Consider the following 20,062-nt stretch of genomic DNA (forward strand, 5'->3'; position numbering starts at 1 on the left):
GCCGGGAGTGTCAATCACAGCTACGTGTCTCCCAGCAACTTCTTCTGTGCCCTTCCTACACTTATTAGTTATGGAAGTGGAGCTGAGTTTCGAATCAAACTCCCTTTTTCCAAGGATGGTGTTTCCTGCAGCACTCTTCCCAACTCCAGTCTTCCCAAGCAGCACAATCCTCAACTCTGCAATGAACAAGGACAAAATATTGTGACAGAAATGACTTTCAGGAAAAACCCTGCTTTCATAAAACTAAGTGTATTCCTCACAGGACTCAGTTAGAAGAACTGAAAGTATAGATATTCTCATCACTGACTTCACCAACAGTGCCGTGAAAAAGTATTTGCCCCCTGTCTGATTTTGTGCATTTTTGCACATTTTTCACATTGTATTTGGTCAGATTTTTTTGTGGGTTGTAGTAGTATATAGAGAGAGTCTGAGAGAAAAAAAATTACCCCAAAGTTTGGTGCTTCTTTCATTTGTTTTTTTGTTGTGAAAGGTAATCAAACATGCAATCTTCAGGTGTGAAAAAGTTATTGCCCTCCCCACCCTAGTTAGCTCAACCCAATTAAAGGGGTAATTAGGGTCAGCTGTTTGAGTACTCTGGGTAACAACCAGGCCTGATTTGGGCCAGCCCTGCCCAATATAAATCTGACTAACTTTGACCCTTACCAGAGTGAAGTTGTCAGCACACAGGTTCTAGAGCAGGGCTTCTCAAACTCGGTCCTGGGGATCCTCTGTGGCTGCTGGTTTTCATTCCAACTGAACTCTCAATTACTTTAGAAACTTAATTGAACTGATAATTTGCTTTATTAGACCTTTTTTACTTGTTTTCAGCTCTTGAACAGTTGAATATTTCAAGTTAGCTATAACATTTTGTAAGTAACTTGAACTGCAACTGTTCAAGAGCTGAAAACAAGTAAAAAAAGGTCTAATAAAGCAAATTATCAGTTCAATTAAGTTTCTAAAGTAATTGAGAGTTCGGTTGGAATGAAAACCAGCAGCCACAGAGGATCCCCAGGACCGAGTTTGAGAAGCCCTGCTCATGCCACAAACAAAAGAAATTCCTGAAGACCTCCGGAAAAAAGTTGTTGATGCCTATCAGTCTGGAAAGGGTTACAAAGCCATTTCTAAGGCCCGGGGCTTCACTGAACCACAATCAGAGCCATATTGTCCAAATGGACAGTAGTGAATCTTCCCAGGAGAGTGGCCGTCCTGCCAAAATCTCTCCAAGAGCAAGGCGTAAAAACATCCAGGAAGTCACAAACAACCCTAGAACATCCAGGGATCTGCAGGCCTCTCTCGTCTCAGCTAAGGTCAGTGTTCATGACTCCACCACCAGAAAGACACTGGGCTAAAATGGGATTCATGGCAGAGTAGCAAGGCGGAAACCATTGCTCACTAAGAAGAACATGAATGCTCTTTCAAGTTTGCCAAAAAGCACCTGGATGATCCTCATGAGTTCTGGAACAATGTTCTATGGACAGATAAGTCAAAAGTGGAACTTTTTGGCCAACATGGGCCTCGTTATGTCTGGTGAAAACCAAACCCTGCATTCCACAGTAAGAACCTCATACCAACAGTCAAGCATGGTGGTGGTAGTGTCATGGTTTTGGGATGCTTTCCTGCATCATGAGCTGGACGCCTTGCCATCATTGAAGGAACCATGAATTCTGCTCTGTATCAGAAGATTCTACAGGAGAATGTCAGGCCATCCGTCCGTGAGCTGAAGCATCAGAGAATTCTACAGGTGAAAAGAATTGTGGGATATGTGGGATCGAGTCATAGAAGCAAAAAGTATATTTCTAGGTTTTAAAACAACATATCCCACAATTCTTTTCAACGTCCCGTCCCTGCCTATTGGCTGAGTGTCGCAGAGGCGGCACATTCAAATTTCAAACTGTACAGGATAGACACGGAGCATGATTTAGCTTATTTGTTATTAAGCTACTGACTCTCTGTTGAACCGAATACTGCTTTGTTTTTAGCCGTATTTGTATTTTCATCGGCAGACGCGCTCTGGATGCAAGCACAGTGCTGACATGTCATTTCCTAAAATTATATTAACAGAGGTTTCTGGTAAATATATAAAGAAAAAAGGGAGTGTGTATTTTAGCACTACTACAAAAAGACCATGTATAGAATTAAAATGAATGGACTATAGAACAGTAATTGTTTTGTAACAAACAAGATTATCCATAAACTAATTTTTACAGAAAATAAATATAAAAAGAGAATTTCGACAAAAGCTGCTGTGAAGCACTGTGGTTGAAAGTGAAAACGTTACCCACGAAACGTTTTTTCCCCCAGAAAGCAGAAAACGTTAATCTGTTGACGTTTCTCTCGTGAGACTGGGTTGTATACATGGCTAAGTCAACATTTTAAAAAACCTTATTGCATTATTTATTTTACACAGCTTGAGACCCAAGCATGTGTAAAGACAACACAGCACTTCTGGAATGTCCCTACAAAATCAATTATTTAAATGGCTTACCTGCATTGTCTCTCGTGTTTGATGCCTGAGGTGTGGCTCCAGATAAAGAACCTGAAAAGAGAAACAGTAGAGGTTAATGATAAATGTTAAGAACTGTAATATACTCTGTACAGTACCTGTCAGAAGTATCTTTCCCTCCATACTTTAACGAGACCTGGTGCCCGTAGTTTCTCCACCAGGTGACGTAGTCTGACTCCAAGTGGTGACATTGCTCTTTTTGACGTAGTCGGCAGGATCTAGGTGTTAAATCCACACCAGGGCAGGGTCAACAGGCTGTAGTACCTCCAGAAGCGGTAACCATAGTGATGGCCATGTTTATGGGAGCTCCATGGATCCCAAAGTTAAAGGGGATAGGTAGTGAAGTAAAATTTGGAGACTGGCAGGCACAGCTACAGACCATATTGAGATTGCAAATGTTAGATGAAGGACAGAAGGTAGATTTTATCATTCGTGCTTTAGAAGGGGATGCAAGGAGGGAGGTATTACTTTTAGCACCTACAGCTGGGGCCACGAGTGCTGGAGATCGTAGAGAAGTTTTATGGAGATAGGGTTGTTGTAGCTAAATTATTTAAATGACTTACCTGTGTTGTCTCTCATGTTTGAAGCCTGAGGTGTGGATCTAGATAAAGAACCTGAAAAGAGAAACGGTAGAAGTTAATGGTAAATGTTAAGAACTGTAAGATACTCTGTACAGTACCTGTGGGAAGTATCTTTCCCTCCATACTTTAACGGGGCCTGGTGCCCGTAGTTTCTCCACCAGGTGGCGTAGTCTGTCTCTAGGTGGTGACACGTGTCTTATCCTGATGTCAGTATAATTAAACATTACATTACCAGCGGTTCTAAAGATATGTGGCGTGGCAAGGGAGGTGCAAGCTGTGTGGTTTTTTTTTGAGAGGTTGGATGATTTAAAAAAAAAAAAAAAAAAAAAATACAAAATCATATATTTTAAATCTATTGTATTTAAAAATAACTAAAATAAAATAACGCAAAAAGCTTTTGTTTAACGTGCTAATGTTCCTTAGCAACTGTGATACATCACATACGATGCGTGGTTCCCCCCTCCCCACCCCAGTAAACTTAAAAACAGTATCAGCAGCGCGCTTACAGTGAGAAACAGATTTAAAGAGAAATGGATCGTTTTGTGACAAAGGGAGAAAAACGTACAACACAAGCCGAAGTGAGGGCAGCAGCGGAGGTTCCAGCAAAACGCAGAAGCCAAAAATATGCAAAGCATATTTAAAAATGGACTTTATATGGAGCGGGTCCAGTCGTGCACCGAGGCCTCAAATGTGCGGCGAAGTACTGGCAAACTACAGTATGCGGTCCTGCAGGCTACACCGGCATCTCGAAACACGACAGCCCTACCTTAGTATCTAAACCCGTAACGTTTTTTCACAGGAAGCACAATGAGTTTATTTATTTATTTATTGCATTTATATAGCACTTTTTATACAAAAGTACATAGCAGAAAAAAGAACAAACCACAATACATTTGTATAGCAGGCTACCTGTGCAAGGCCGACTGGAAAAGCATGAACAGTTCCATGCATCCCAGTGCCGCAGATAGGAAGTGGCTATGGGCCACCTTCCCCCAATAAGACGAGGCTGCCAAACCATGCATGGAAAATAATAATAAATGATTAACTGTACCACAAGATTATGCAGCCTTTATATATTAAAAAGCCAAGAGAACACCCCTCGGGAAGCAAGCAAAAGCAAGGTCCTCCCAGCGTGCACAGGCACCGATACGCAGACCCGCGTGCCTGCTAACAAGAGCTAAATGTAGCGCTCGTCTGTCCTGTAATAAAAGCAGGTGAGAACCCTCTTAAATAACCTTCTGAATTGCTTATTTGCAGGGAAGGAAAATAAATTGCAGCAACTTCTGAGTCCCGAGATTTCTTCCTACACACCATGTACAGAACGCAGTGTAACCCGAGTGGGCGGGGCCATTCACCAGGATCCAGCATAAGAGAGATATGACTGACAGCCCTGTACTGCAAGTAGCTCCTATCTTTAGCCTTGGACAGGGACAGACACAAAGGCTTTTATTTAAACAGCCCTCCTTAGCTTGGAGATTGGTCGTGCCTCCATTTGTCAAGAGCCACCTGCACAGTTTGCATTCCACTTTGCTTGGGCTGGACTCAAACTGAAACCACACGGTAGTCGAGAGGTGCGTACGTGTCTTATGCTGATGTCAGTATTATTTATATTAATAGGGGTGCATATTGCTAAAAAGAAATAAAACAAGTATTTTGGAAAACGTAAATGCAAAAAGTAAAATAATCTTTGTTTTTACCTTCCTATCTTGCCTGCGCCTAATTCTGGTCCCCTTAATTTTATTTCAAACAGAGCTGACAAATGACGTGAATTGTTCACCCCGTTCCTACTTTTAACTCGCATTTCATTTTTGCAGTCGCCTAGTGTAACGTTGTGCTTTTGTTATTTCCCCCACTGGTTTAACAGAGATGTCCTGACAGTTTTTTTTTTTTTTTTGCAGATGTCAGTATTAACAAATAACATGCCTTTGGATGAAAGAGAGCACATGAACCCTTTCCCAGTAAGTAGGAGGGTGCGAGGGGGTGGGATAGAGAGTACACAGCTTACCAGACTTACTCGGCTTATCATTGGCTTGCTCTTCAACGTCCATTTCTTCAGAAATGGGCTCTTTGCTCTTCATCCTCATTTTTTTCACCTGTATGATCATCTCACTGGTGTAGTAGCTTCCTTCATTCTCTTCCACCATCCTGTCTATCTTTTCCAGTAGCTCAGTGACCTGGGTGTGATCGCTCATGTTCTTGTTGTTGAAGGCATGATAACGGCACCCACACTTCTCAACAAGCTCCCGGAGCTCTTTGCTGGCTCCCTGAATGAACTCCTTAATTTTCTTCTCTCCTAGTTTGTCCCGGTTGGTGAAAAGGACCATCGTGTATCTCCCAGCTCCATCTCCATATCTCCTCAGGATTGTCTCAACTGTTCCCTTGTCTTCACCTGTGAATCGGCCCACCTCAATCACCAGGAGAATAGCGTGGGGTCCCGGGGCAGACAGAGCAATGCATTCTTCTTCAATGACTTCATCCAGAGAGAGGTCTGTGCCAAAGGCTGGAGTGTCGACCACAACAACACGTCTCCCAGAAACCTCTCCTTCTCTCTTCTCACATACTTTTGTAACCGAGGAGTTACTGGCTTGTGATTTAAACTCCTTTTTGCCCAGGATGGTGTTTCCTGAGGCACTTTTCCCAACTCCAATCTTCCCAACCAGCACCATCCTCAACTCAGGGGAACTGCCTGTCTTTCCATGCACGTCTAAATAAAAAAAAAAGAGGTTTCTGATTAAATATATAACTTGTGTGATTGACATATTGAGATGCCCAAATAATGGGTGTACAACAATTCATTCCAGTGACAATTTGTCCTGGCAACAATTAGAAAAAAAATCCCTGCAAGTGCTCTTGCAAAACTTGCATCTCTTCTGAATATCTGGCTGTGACAGAAATATAATGAGTTCTGGTTGTAAATCTCCCTCTCAACCTGTGAGGGCACTAAGTAGCGAAAGGGAAAGGCTTTGGACAGGTTGGCTTGACAGTTCATTCGCTGGGTCGGGAGGTCAGTCAGGATGGAAAATGGCAAGACTCCGATGCAGGAACTTCTTGACCTGGAAGGTAAACGAGGTAGCAGCTGCAGGCAATAGAATCAGCTGCAATCATTTACCAAGGGCTCATCCATGATCGCATAAAATGGGCCGGAGAATTGTAAATCTTTTCCTTTGCTTTGGTTTCAGAGATACGAGGAGACTGGAAGTACTGGGAGATATCCCCAAAATAAAATAAAGAGTTTGTGAGTGTTTTGTTGGTGTTTTCTGTTTAGTAACTGTCTGTTTGTTTCGTTAAATAGCACTAGACGGCTAAACACAGATCCTGAGCTGATTCCAGGGGCCAGCACAAAACCGGATCACCACAGCACTTGTTTTCACCAATAGCACGTAATATATTGTATTTCACCACAAGCACTGAGAGCACTCACTTTGAACCTGTGATCGTGTGTGTGTCTAATTGTGTGTGTTTTCTACCATGTTTATTGTTTGCGGGACTGCAACCCTTTTGGTGTGTATTGCCACATTGCTGTGTACTGCCAGCTCATTATTGTTTTCTGGTTGGTCATCAGACACTTGTATTTCTAATCATTAAAACCCTCATTTCACCCGTACTTTGTTGTCTGTTTGTTACTGGAATTACTGCATCCGCACTGCACCTGATATACACCTGCTACCAATCTACCACTTTGGACCAATTTTTTATTTATTTATTCATATATTTGTCCCTTAGCACTAATTGGTTGATCTTGTCTTTAGTAAGGATCCCCGTGTAAAATTCACTGACGTTGTCTGCTTTGTTAACTACACACCGGGACTGAATGAAAAATGAGGAATAGGTTTGGTTATATAAAGGTAGTTTAAGAAAATAGGAAGGATGGAGAACATAATGCAGTAAGAAACAAAGAAAGTAAAGTAAAGGAACGGGGTAAAAACTGAGAGGGGAAACTTTTTAATGTGGATGACGTGTTTAAAGCTGAAGAAAATCTGAATCAGAAAACCTGCTCAGTAATAGGAAGAGTGAGCGCTCAGAATTGAAATGCTGGTCTCTCGCCAGATTGCATTACTTCCCTTCTTTTCTTCTACATTTTTGCATCTTTTGCCGTTTAAATGTTTTTGGACTGTTTTTAATATTTTTATAAATTCTTGTGGACTGAGATCAAGGCAGACACTCTGGGGAAGCTGATAGACAGATCACAGAGAACCAGCGCTGCTCTCCTGTTTAGAGACCATTCCTGAAGCAGCCTACAGTGCAATGTGGGCTGCTTGCAGTATTTATGGATATTCCTTTTCTTTTGAGGACAGCAACGCATAAGATCTGATTTTTAAAAAAAAATATTTCAACAAATTCTGAAGGACTTGGTGCACACAAGCAGTGATTGGAATATGTTTTTTTTTATTATTTTGGACAATTTTTTTTAAACAGTTATTTTTATCTGATTTGTTTATTTGTGTGTGCTTTTGATATGCAATTTTCATACTAGTTTTAATCTGATCCCCTCTATTTAAATTTTAAAAAATCATTTATTTAAATAACTTACCTGTGTTCACGCTCATGTTTGATGCCTGAGGTGTGGATCTAGATAAAGAACCTGTAAAGAGAAACAGTAGAGGTTAATGATAAATGTTAAGAACTGTAAGATACTCTGTACAGTACCTGTCAGAAGTATCTTTCCCTCCAAACTTTAACGAGACCTGGTGCCCGTAGTTTCTCCACCAGGTGGCGTAGACTGTCTAAGTGGTGACATTGCTCTTTTTGACGTAGTCGGCAGGATCTAGGTGTTAAATCCACACCAGGGCAGGGTCAACAGGCGGTAGCACCTCCAGAAGCGGTAACCATAGTGATGGCCATGTTTATGGGAGCTCCATGGATCCCAAAGTTAAAGGGGATAGGTAGTGAAGTAAAATTTGGAGACTGGCAGGCACAGCTACGGACCATATTGAGATTGCAAATGTTAGATGAAGGACAGAAGGTAGATTTTATCATTCGTGCTTTAGAAGGGGATGCAAGGAGGGAGGTATTACTTTTAGCACCTACAGCTGGGGCCACGAGTGCTCAAGTATTGGAGGTCTTAGAGAAGTTTTATGGAGATAGGGTTGTTGTAGCTAAATTATTTAAAATTACTTACCTGTGTTGTCTCTCATGTTCGATGCATGAGGTGTGGAACTAGATAAAGAACCTGAAAAGAGAAACAGTAGAAGTTAATGGTAAATGTTAATAACTGTAAGACACTCTGTACAGTACCTGTGGGAAGTATCTTTCCCTCCAAACTTTAACGGGGCCTGGTGTCTGCAGTTTCTCCACCAGGTGGCGTAGTCTGTCTCTAAGTGGTGACACGTGTCTTATCCTGATGTCAGTATAATTAAATATTACAGATATAACGGCCTGCCTTTGGATGAAAGAGAACACAGGAACCTTTTTCCCAGAAACTAGGAGAGAGGGAGATAGATGGAACCTATTTAGCAACGTTTGCAAACCCCTAAGGCAATCACAAAAAACATCTGCAAACAGTTAGAGCATCAGAATCAGGCGCACGTGTGGGCAAACAAACTGTCATGGGACCCGACTTCTAAATCATGTTTTTGTGCGCTATTGCAGCGGATCGCTAATGCTGTCATTTTTGCCCAAGCAATAGCGGCTGTGCACATATTTGCTAAATAGAGCCCAGAGATTACACAGCTTAGCAGAATTGAGGCTTTGCATGGACTCCCTCCTGAACTTTCATTAATTCACAATTTCTTTTTTCTGATTTTGTTTCCCACTGTCTCTTCATCTCTGCTGCAGCCGATTCTTTTCAGCTCGGAGAATCCGCAATGAATGAATGATTGCAATTACAGATGATTTAATGAACTGTGATGGGCGCTTCGGGCCCGATGGCTGTGATGGGCGCTCAGGGCCTGTGAAAGATAAATTTGGCAATGAGGCCTCGTCCATGGGTGCTCGATGGCTGCGCGAGACCGATTGGAAAAGCATGAACAGTTCCATGCATCCCAGTGCCGCAGAGAGGAAGTGGCTATGGGCCCCCCCCCCCCCCAATAAGACGAGGCCGACAAACCATGAATGGAAAATAATAATAAATGATTAACGCACATCACAGTGGCGCCTGCCTCCTACCCCACAAATATTTTTAAAAAAATTATAAAAATGAAAGCCGAGACATGGCCTGTCCCCCAGAGCATGACTGCGCTGGGGGGAAAGAACCCAGCCTCTCCAGCCCAACCACTCACCCCACAGAACTATACCAAAAGATTATGCAGCCTCTATAACTAACCCAACTCATCACTCAGCTAGGGAAAAAACCCTGATTCACATATTTTTTTTGGGGGGGGTGAAACCTCAGGGATCTGTGCCTGAGGGTAGTCCTTCCTCCAGGCTCTAAGCGGTCGACTCCCATTTCGCTTCCCAGTGCTTGACTAAGCAGCCAAAACAAAAGAAGCGACACGCGAGAATAACACACAGAGCCTTTATGCACTGGCTGATGACGTGTTGGTTAGGGGTGGATTCTCCTTGCGGAAAAACACCAAGTTTACAATTCTGTTTGCTCAATTTCTGTTAGCTCTTAAAAAAATATATATAAATAAAAAAAAACACAAGAACAACATTGGACCAGATATTCAGAAGAGTTGCGAGTTTCGCAAGGGCAGTTGCGAATTTTTGATGGCGGAATTCAGCAATTCTTAAGGAGGGGTTGTGAATAATTATGCAAGTGCACCTACAAGTGCAAAATTCAAAATATATGTTTTCTGCAAATAACAATGTTGGGGAATAATTCGTTGCATGTGTTTGACTTCACTTAACTAATTCGCAAACAATCTAACATCCAATTTAAATACTATTTACTCCTATTAAGAGGGAACTTAGCGCTCACTATGCTTTGTTTAAATTAACTTTTGTTCTAGTTGTTCAGAGTGGTGCAAAAACTGAAAAAAACAAGATACCATCTTAAATACACAGATATTATTAAATGTGTATCAGAAAATAAATACTTGTGTCTTAACACATTCCATCTCAGATGTCTGCAGCTACAGAGGAAGCTGCCGTTTCAATAAGCTCTCAGTTTCAGATACTGGTTCACCAGATGCTGGTGGCACTGATGGTGTAGCTGTGCCTGGAGCGCTCAGTCTCTACAGGAATTGTTTGGGCTGCCATTTCTCCATTCAAGTGACCGGCTCCTAGGCAGGTCCTCCAACAGTGGATTTAGCATATTTTTGAATAAGACAAGTTTTCTGTAAACTCAAATTTAAACTCATGATATATTTTTGTAATCTCATTGTGGAATAGTTGTAACAGCATTTACCTTATCTGGGATGTGGGTGAAAGCTGGGCAGACAAAACTGCCTGGATGGAGCACTAAAACAGTGAAACACGTCTTAAACTATATCAAACGATTATGCAGCCTCTCTATATTAAAAAGCTAAGAGAACACCCCTCAGAAAGCAAAAGCAAAATCAAGGTCCTCCCAGAGTGCACAGGGACCGATAAGCAGACCCGCATGCCTGCTAACAAGAGCTAAATGTAGCACTTGTCTGTCTTATAAAAGCAGGTGAGAACCCTGTTAATTAACCTTCTGAATTGCTTATTTGCAGGGAAGGAAAATAAATTGCAGCAGCTTCCGAGTCTGAGATTTCTTCCTACACCCCATTTACAGAACGCAGTGTAACCCGAGTGGGCGGGGCCATTCACCAGGATCCAGCATAAGAGATATGACTGACAGCCCTGTACTGCAAGTATCTCTTATCTTTGTGTCTGTCCCTTGGACAGGGACAGACACAAAGGCTTTTATTTAAACAGCCCCCCTTAGCTTGGAGATTGGTCGTGCCTCCATTTGTCAAGAGCCACCTGCACAGTTTGCATTCCACTTTGTTTGGGCTGGACTCAAACCCCAAACCACACGGTAGTCGAGAGGTACGTACGTGTCTTATGCTGATGTCAGTATTATTAACTTGTTACAGTTATAAAGAATGCCTGTCTTTGGATGAAAGGGCACAGGAACCTTTCCCAGTAACTAGGAGGGACCGAGGAGTGTGGGGGAGTTAGAGAGTACACAGCTTACCAGAATAAATTGTGGGAAATGTGGGATCAGGCATAGAAGCAATGGTATATTTCAAGGTCTTAAAACGACATTTCCCACAATTCTTTTCAATGTCCCGTCCCTGCCTATTGGCTGAGCGTCGCAGAACAAGCAGGGGCGACGCATTCAAATTTCAAACTACACAGACAGACACGGAGCATTTCGCTTATTTGTTTTTAAGTTAATGACTGTCTCTGTTGAACCGAATACCGTTTTGTTTTTCGCCGTATTTGTATTTTCATCGGCAGACGCGCTCTGGATGCAAGCACAGTGCTAACATGTCATTTCCTAAGATTATATTAAGCGAGGTTTGGGGTAAATATAGAAAGAAAAAAGGGAGTGTATATTTGAGCACTAGTACAACAAGACCATGTACGGAATTAAAATGAATGGACTATAGAATAGTCATTTTTTATTTTATTTTTTAACAATTTAATTGGTTTAAAAGCAAACAAGATTATCTATAAACTAATGTTAACAGAAAATAAATATAAAAAGAGAATTTCGACAAAAGCTGCCGGGAGGCACTGTCGCTGCTGATTGATTGTTTATACACGCTTTGAAAGGGGAGTCTCGTCTTCCAGAATATCACTTACAATGTGCGCCATCAAAAATAAAAATAAAGTTTATAAAGATGATTTCAGCAAGCTAAAACACCACACGAACAATTGTCATGTGACACTTTCTATATTGGCTTGCTAGCTTACAATTGGCTGCTGGTCCGCGGCGGTGCGGCACTGAGCGCTGGTTTAACATGTTACAGGTGTTACACACTGAGCGCTGGTTTAACATGTTACAGGTGTTACACACTGAGCACTGGTTTAACATGTTACAGGTGTTATACACTGAGCACTGGTTTAACATGTTACAGGTGTTACACACTGAGCACTGGTTTAACATGTTACAGGTGTTATACACTGAGCGCTGGTTTAACATGTTACAGGTGTTACACACTGAGCACTGGTTTAACATGTTACAGGTGTTATACACTGAGCGCTGGTTTAACATGTTACAGGTGTTACACACTGAGCACTGGTTTAACATGTTACAGGTGTTATACACTGAGTGCTGGTTTAACATGTTACAGGTGTTATACACCGAGCGCTGGTTTAACATGTTACAGGTGTTATACACTGAGCGCTGGTTTAACATGTTACAGGTGTTACACACTGAGCACTGGTTTAACATGTTACAGGTGTTATACACTGAGTGCTGGTTTAACATGTTACAGGTGTTATACACCGAGCGCTGGTTTAACATGTTACAGGTGTTATACACTGAGCGCTGGTTTAACATGTTACAGGTGTTATACACTGAGCACTGGTTTAACATGTTACAGGTGTTATACACTGAGCGCTGGTTTAACATGTTACAGGTGTTACTCACTGAGCGCTGGTTTAACATGTTACAGGTGTTACACACTGAGCACTGGTTTAACATGTTACAGGTGTTATACACTGAGCGCTGGTTTAACATGTTACAGGTGTTATACACCGAGTGCTGGTTTAACATGTTACAGGTGTTATACACTGAGTGCTGGTTTAACATGTTACAGGTGTTATACACTGAGCGCTGGTTTAACATGTTACAGGTGTTATACACTGAGCGCTGGTTTAACATGTTACAGGTGTTACACACTGAGCACTGGTTTAACATGTTACAGGTGTTATACACTGAGTGCTGGTTTAACATGTTACAGGTGTTATACACCGAGCACTGGTTTAACATGTTACAGGTGTTATACGCCAGCGCCAGGAGGCACTGACGCTGGCATGCGTATCGGGAGACTCAGCGCACTGCGCTTTCTCGCGCATTCTTAAACAACTTCCGCTTTGAAATCACAGAAGTGACCATTCAAATCTGGTACGTTATGCTGTTTTCAGTGTTTTGTCTTTACTATCATATTTTAGGAGCGAGAGCGGAGAGAGCGAGAGGGAAACTAAATTTTATGTAGCAAAATCTAGGAACAGTGAAAGCGATTTGCCCAGCCTGACCTGGATTATTTTATTTGTTGGTGTTAGAGATTATATTTGTTTAACCTTTTTATTTCGCTCTGTGAGCACAGTGTTTTTGTTTAAACCTTTATTTTATTTTTGTATTTAAATAAAACGGCACATGCGGCGTTTGTTTTGAAACTACAGTACTGGTGTCAGTTTCCTTCCTGCTTCTGACCTGACTTCACCGCCCAGCCACCCTGTCACACAAATACATTAGGTCTTGTACATTTTTTTTCTTACTTCTGCACCTTTTGCAGTGGACTTCTCATTTTGTATTGTTTGTCATGAATTTAGAGAAATTGAGTGTCTGCTTCCAGTTTATATATCATTAACAATTTAGAAATAAAACGCAGCTACTGTACTGTGTGCAAAGAAAATGTAACCATATTTTAAACTCGCAGATAATTTAAATCAATTAACTTTTTCCAACATTTTTGTAAATCATGGAGGTAAACATTTCATTAACTGAAGTCATCAGGTATGAATAATAACTATTTCATATTGAGAGGAACGGTAGTTCCTCGTACAAGTTAGAAAAACTACTGAGTCTCTATACAGCTCAAAGAGTTTTGCTGTTTTCACCATGTTGCAGCGGCAAAAATAAAATCACTTAGAATTACCATCTGTATCAGTATCAAGTCTGAAACTTTCTTACATCAAATGTGAAAAAAACGTACATACCTCTTATACACAATGAGATATAAGTCGTCAAACTAAGGTCAAATTGTTATTCTCCTTCCTCTTCCGTTTACTTTTTAAGGGTGTGTAGCGCCTTTTCAAACAGAAAAGCTAAATAACTGGACATCTACCAATCCTATGATTCCACATGTTGGTCAACGTCAAAACAAACCAGGGAATGCAAGCAGTTTGAGATCCACACCATTTATATTAAACAATGGATTTATGTTTTAAAACAGCACATATCGCAGGAAAAAAATAAACACCGTGGTTTGAACTTGCATCATGACACTCTTAAAGAGCACACGACTTTAGCCCGCTGCGCCCCTGCGCAGTTGTTGAAATGCGTTCATTTTTTAAGCTTACATCCAAGCCTGACCAGCTTTCACTGAAAACCTGAAGGTGCTGCTCGATACTATAAATGTTCTATTTCCTGTTTGAAAATTTCTAGTTTCCTGTTTGTTTGGTAGATACCATAGAATGGAATTGTAGACAAGAGTGGCATGTGGCTTCCTTGTCTAAATCTCTGAAAAATTGTAGTTCCTCCTTTTAATTAAATAAAGGAATAGTTTATTTGGTAGAAATAAATAAATGATTTAAACAAATGCATAGAGGAATAAATACATTTAGAAATAAAGAAATGAATACATGTTTATATTATAAATGTATAAATAAATTAATAAACAGCAAGCTAGAAAACTACATGTCATATTTATTGATTTGGCTGATGCGTTTATCCACAGCAATTGACATTTATATACCTATATAAAAAGTACAAGTTTCATGTAAACATATATATTGAGAGGAACGGTAGTTCCTCATTCAAGTTAGAAAAACTTGTCAGAAACTGCTGAGATTTAGTTACACATAGGGCCATGGAAAATTCATGGTACTTTTTCAAGAAATTGATGAATGACAAAAAATTCACCGATTGTCACGAAAGTGACATTTTATTAAAAAAAAAAAAAAAAAAAAAAAGTTTCTATTGCAAGTTGCCTAAAATTAATAGCGCATCACAGAAAGTCACCGAGGTTGAAACATTTAATGGTAGCTACTGAGTCAACATTTACATTGTAACGTTTGTTATATTTTAAAAGACTGTTTTAAACAAGGGTCATTTAAATGTGTTGGCTGAAAAAAGTAACAAGCAGACAAAACTGATTAAAACTAAACAAATTTGAATGACAAATTCAGCAACATTGTCGAGTTTTGTAAACATTTAAAACTTGTATGCTATGTTCATACAGTAATTAAACAAACTGTGTTGCATAGCGTTATGCTGACTGAAAAAAAAAATGTTTAACAGAGTTTAGTGCAAGTGACAAAACCGAAACTGTGTGTTTTTCTTACACACAGTAAATTATATATGATGTTTTAAACCACATAACATCGTGCTACTTGAACGAATCAACCTGTACAAAATAATCTGAAGAACAGGAAAAACAAGAAGAAAATCGGATGCGGCTTTTTATCCGTCTTACGTGTTGTGCAAGCACGCTCACACAGAGTTATCTGGCTCGTGAGCAGAAAACTAGTTATTTGTTGCTGGGTCCTCTGCCCCTGGGATGTGTCGGCATCGTCGCCCTCAGTCAGTGACCACTTTCTGTCCTACTAACTGCTCCTTTCTGCCTCTTCTGCCTCATCCTTCACCCCAGCTCACGCCCCGTGAATTGTATTATTAAAAAATAGTAGATTAAACAGCAAAAATGAGCTGATTTACTTTTACTTTATTGAAATGGACCGCAAAGGGTATTAATCGCTATTGAAATAATTGTATAAGAGAAGTTATATTTATTTATTTATTTCACGCCTCCACCCGCTGTTTTAATTGTATTTGGATCATTCCAGACACCACTTGATACATGAGCGCAACAGACTCAGCAATGCATTGATCATTAATACATTTTAAAAACAAAACATCAAAGTCACAGCATGCATTATATTCGGGCCGGGACATTTCAATTTGATGAGAATAAGCAGAGTGTGACATTAACAGATGTGACATTAAATTTGACTGTATTATGGCTACGTCTGTCTTCTTTTCATACACTGTAAAACACAAGCCTGAAGTTCGCTTATTCGCCAGCTTCTTATTCGCAGGCTTTTAAGTGCATAAATGTATTTGTCTACGTTGAAGAAGTAACCTTGCTTTTAAAGGGTTAAATCACTTTGGGCCGCTGATTTCTCTGCCAGTACCTGACAAGGGGCAACCCCTCTGCAAGCTACACCTGTATTTAGCCCTGCCCAACGTGGTTTACTGAGGAAGAACGGTGGGTAAATATGCCACATATGCCAATCGCTCAGCTTCTGATTCGCTCTTTATGTATCTACGTTGAATAAGTACAGAAATCGGCGGCACAAAGTGATTTAACCCTTTAATGCAAGGCTTTTTTCCAGCGAAGAAGCTGTGCAATTTGCATATGCGTCATGTTTGCCCTCTGTTTTGCCCTAGTAAACCACATTGGGCCTGGCTAAATACAGGTGTAGCTTACAGAGGGGGTGCCCCTCGACAGGTACCTGCAGAGAAATCAGCGGCCCAACGTGATTTAACACGTTAAATGCAAGGCTACTTATTCAACATAGATACATAAAGAGTGAATAAAATGCTGAGTGATTGGCATATGTGGCATATTTACCCGCTGTTCTTCCCCAGTAAAACACGTTGGGCAGGGCTAAATACAAGTGGGGCTTGCAGAGGGGGAGGCTGTTGTCAGGTACTGGCAGAGAAATCGGTGGACCAAAGTGATTTAACCAGTTAAATTCAAGGCTACTTCTTCAACATAGACAAATACATTTATGCACTAAAAGCTGAGCGAATCAGAAGCTGGCGAATAAGAAGCTGGCGAATAAGAAGCTGGTGAATAAGAAGCCAACTTCAGCCTCGTCTGTAAAACCACAGACGTGTGAAACGTTTGTATGTAAATGGAATGTGTGTATTGTAAAAAAGTGCTCCATTCCTAAACAGCAGTGTTTATCCTCATTATACCTGGACTCTTGACCGGAGGGTTGTGGGTTCAATCCCAGGTGGGGGACTCTGCTGTTGTGCCCTTAAGCAAGGTACTTTACCTGGATTACTCCAGTAAAAAGCCAACTGTATAAATAGGTAACTGTGTAAAAAATAATGTAATTGTATGTAAAAAAAAAATAATGTGATATCTTGAAACAATTGTAAGTCGCCCTGGATAAGGGCGTCTGCTAAGATATAAATAATAATATTAAAGACACTGAGAATAAACGTATTACGTCATTGCAATCACTCGGGTGAAACAATGTCTTGTAATTTGCCCAAACAAGTATTTCTCAACTAAGCTTTCAGCAAGTATTGTAGTGTCCTTTGGGTCATAGAATAACATGTTTTGATCTGTGTATCTAAGCAGAATACATAAATACTTTACATTAAAAAAAATAGTTAAGAAAGAAAAGTTTCTATGGTTTCTGAAGTACTTTAATGTTCCCCAGAGGTGTTCTCAAAAAAAGGTCACCATTTCCAAGACGCTACTGTAAAAAACTAATTTATACAGCCAAAAAATGCCAGGTCCTGGGGGAGCATCCCACTGAAAAATGCTTGGTCCAGAAAGGGTTACACTTACGTACCACTTATGCAAAGCACTCATTAGAAAGCTAAAAATGTACCCTCTTCACAAATTAGCGAAACACCCATCAGATCGCAATTGATTGCACATGTACCAAAATCTGACAAAATACCACTTGTTGACATTACATGGGTCGTATTTTGGTATGTGTACCACTTTCTAACACTACACCGGTGCTGAAATATCCTGCATCCCCTGGGATTTCTGCACCCCTCGCCCCCCTTCGGCTCTCTGCGGAACGCCTCCTTGTTTTGTTTCACATCACGTGCACGCGCAGCTAGGAGGCAGGAGGCACGGAGATTTGAATACACGTAATCTTTGCGTGCTGTTTTTATTCTCTTTTTAAAATATAATAAAATGGATAACGTTTTAATTTTCCCCAGCAGGCTAAAAAAAATTTTAAAAAAACGTACTACCCAACACTCCTCTTTTTCCACAGTGTACATTTGGTGTGCGTTTGTCATTATTTATTGGAAGTCTTTGAAACGAAGAGTTTGCTAGTCGTCGTATTATTATTATTATTATTATTATTATTATGGTATACAGCTATAGCCTATTATCTGGCATCCCCCATCTTTCAACGTTTAAAATGAGCTCGGTTGGAATGAAAACCAGAAGACACAGGGGGTCCTAGGACCGAGTTTGAGAATCCCTCTATTAGGCAAAGTCAATCTATTAATGACAAACTTGGCAAGTGTTGGAAAATGTGGCTCTCCGCTAGGTGTAGACAAAAGCACAGCTTGTGGCAGTTTTCAGCAGCTGCACAAAATTGTCTAAATTAAATGAGGAGAGGAGCAGTAACACATACGACCTCCCTCTGAGTCTACACCGAACGTCTCAAACATGGGCTCCAATACTCGGAACGAGGCATTGATAAAAAGGCACAGTACATATGCATATTTATTTCTCAGACCTATAAAGCGCTTTGAGGTGTATGAAAGGCGCTATAAATAAACAACTTTGAAAACTGAAATTGATTAAGACATTACAGTGACCCTCTCTTCTGCCGAGGGTGCGGGTGAGGGGGCCGCTGGCTGTTTCATCCCATGTTAGTCCGCTAGCAGCATTTGTTTTTTGTGCAATATTCAGTCCTTTTATTCTTCTTTGAGGAAAACATTATACGGCTGTGTATATTATATATATATATATATATATATATATATATATATATATATATATATATATACACATACATACTGTCTTTAAGGTGTACATCTTGTAGCAGTATCTGTAAGCGAGCTCTGTTAGTATAATGTTTATTTTTATTTTTGTTGCGGTTTCTGCAGATGTTATTACTGATTTTCCTTTCTGGTTTGTCTAACACAATACACAATTGCCTTAATTAGGCTCGTTTATAAAGATATATATATATATATATATATATATATATATATATATATATATATATATATATATATATATATATATATAAATGTGTCGCATGTGTTCCAACATATGATTATGTAGTTCAATATTAAATTCGACTTAAATAACTATTAGGAACACACTGCTGTGTTTATGATGCAGTTCCAAACGTGTATATTACATAGGAATATATACAATTATATAAAGAGCATACATTAAAATGTGGCGTTAGGTCACTTAAACCTATTTGTATCTCGTGTAAGAAATGATTTGTTAATCGGCGTCTGCTAAATCACTAATTTAATTTCCAAGACCATTCAAATGCATTCCTTGTGTTGCGTGGTTCATGTATTTGCATTTGATGGGGTACGATTTGTAAGCCGACCAGTCGTATTGACTGGACTATAGAAACAGGGGATAACTGATCGAAAGACCTATCGTATTTGTAGTTACAAGTTCTCAATATTGAACCGAGCTCCAGTTTAGTCATTGCAATATTGGAGACGTCTGTCACATATCCTCTCTCTTCAAGCGGTTCACTGTAATATCCTGATCACAAACCACGTCAAAGATACTGCGCACACATCTTCCGATGCCCTCTGGTCGCTGTAATGGTCAGCTTATATGTCTTAAATATAGAGCACAAATTAGAGCAGCCATGTTTCTCAAAGTTCAATGAGGTAAATGACAGATAAATTGGTGTAAGTGGAATACGACAGGTAATACGTTAGAAACGCTACTTCTATCGTATATTCTGCTCCCAACGTCGTACTTGCCCAATAAGACATCGTACGCATGTAGAAACTAGCCACATAGCGTATTTTAAATCGATAGGAACAACTTTAATGTTGCCTATACATAAAACAGGTGACTGTCGGTTTTTAGAATTACAACTTCTTTGAACCCTAGCACTTTAATGAAAAGACGCAATTTCTTGTATTTTCCTTTTAAAGGCATGATTACTGTAACAACAAACCCAATATCTACCACCATATGTCCCAGCTATGGTTTCCGCAATATACAGTTTGGGTTTATTCGCGATGTTAAAATGTACTCGCCTGTAGTCGTGTCCATGCTTGCTGTCTTCAGTAATGCTGCGTTGCAATGTAGCTCTCCAGTTCTTCCTCCGTGCCTTTTAAACAAAACAGACCAGTGCCGCCCACAAGCCAGTCCCCTGCCCTTCATGCACACGCAATGAACGCACGAGGAAGCAGAAGTGTCTTTTGATTCGCCGAGCAAACGTCTTTAATCATAGTTACTTACATTTAGTATTTGGTCAGGTG

General features: G+C 40.2%; 1 protein-coding gene across 1 annotated transcript in view; it reads right to left on the reverse strand.

The window, feature by feature from the left end:
* The window catches only part of LOC117968552 (GTPase IMAP family member 8-like), a 424,412-nt gene that overhangs the window by 318,819 nt on the left and 85,531 nt on the right, over window positions 1-20,062 (reverse strand). The window contains exons 2-4 of the mRNA XM_059016271.1: window positions 8,204-8,254; window positions 7,616-7,666; window positions 5,090-5,788 (exon numbers count right to left, since the gene is read on the reverse strand). Coding sequence (XP_058872254.1) covers window positions 5,090-5,788; window positions 7,616-7,666; window positions 8,204-8,254 — 801 coding nt within the window. The remainder of the gene's footprint in view (window positions 1-5,089; window positions 5,789-7,615; window positions 7,667-8,203; window positions 8,255-20,062) is intronic.

The sequence above is a fragment of the Acipenser ruthenus genome, chromosome 52, assembly GCF_902713425.1.
Source record: "Acipenser ruthenus chromosome 52, fAciRut3.2 maternal haplotype, whole genome shotgun sequence".
NCBI lineage: Eukaryota > Metazoa > Chordata > Actinopteri > Acipenseriformes > Acipenseridae > Acipenser > Acipenser ruthenus.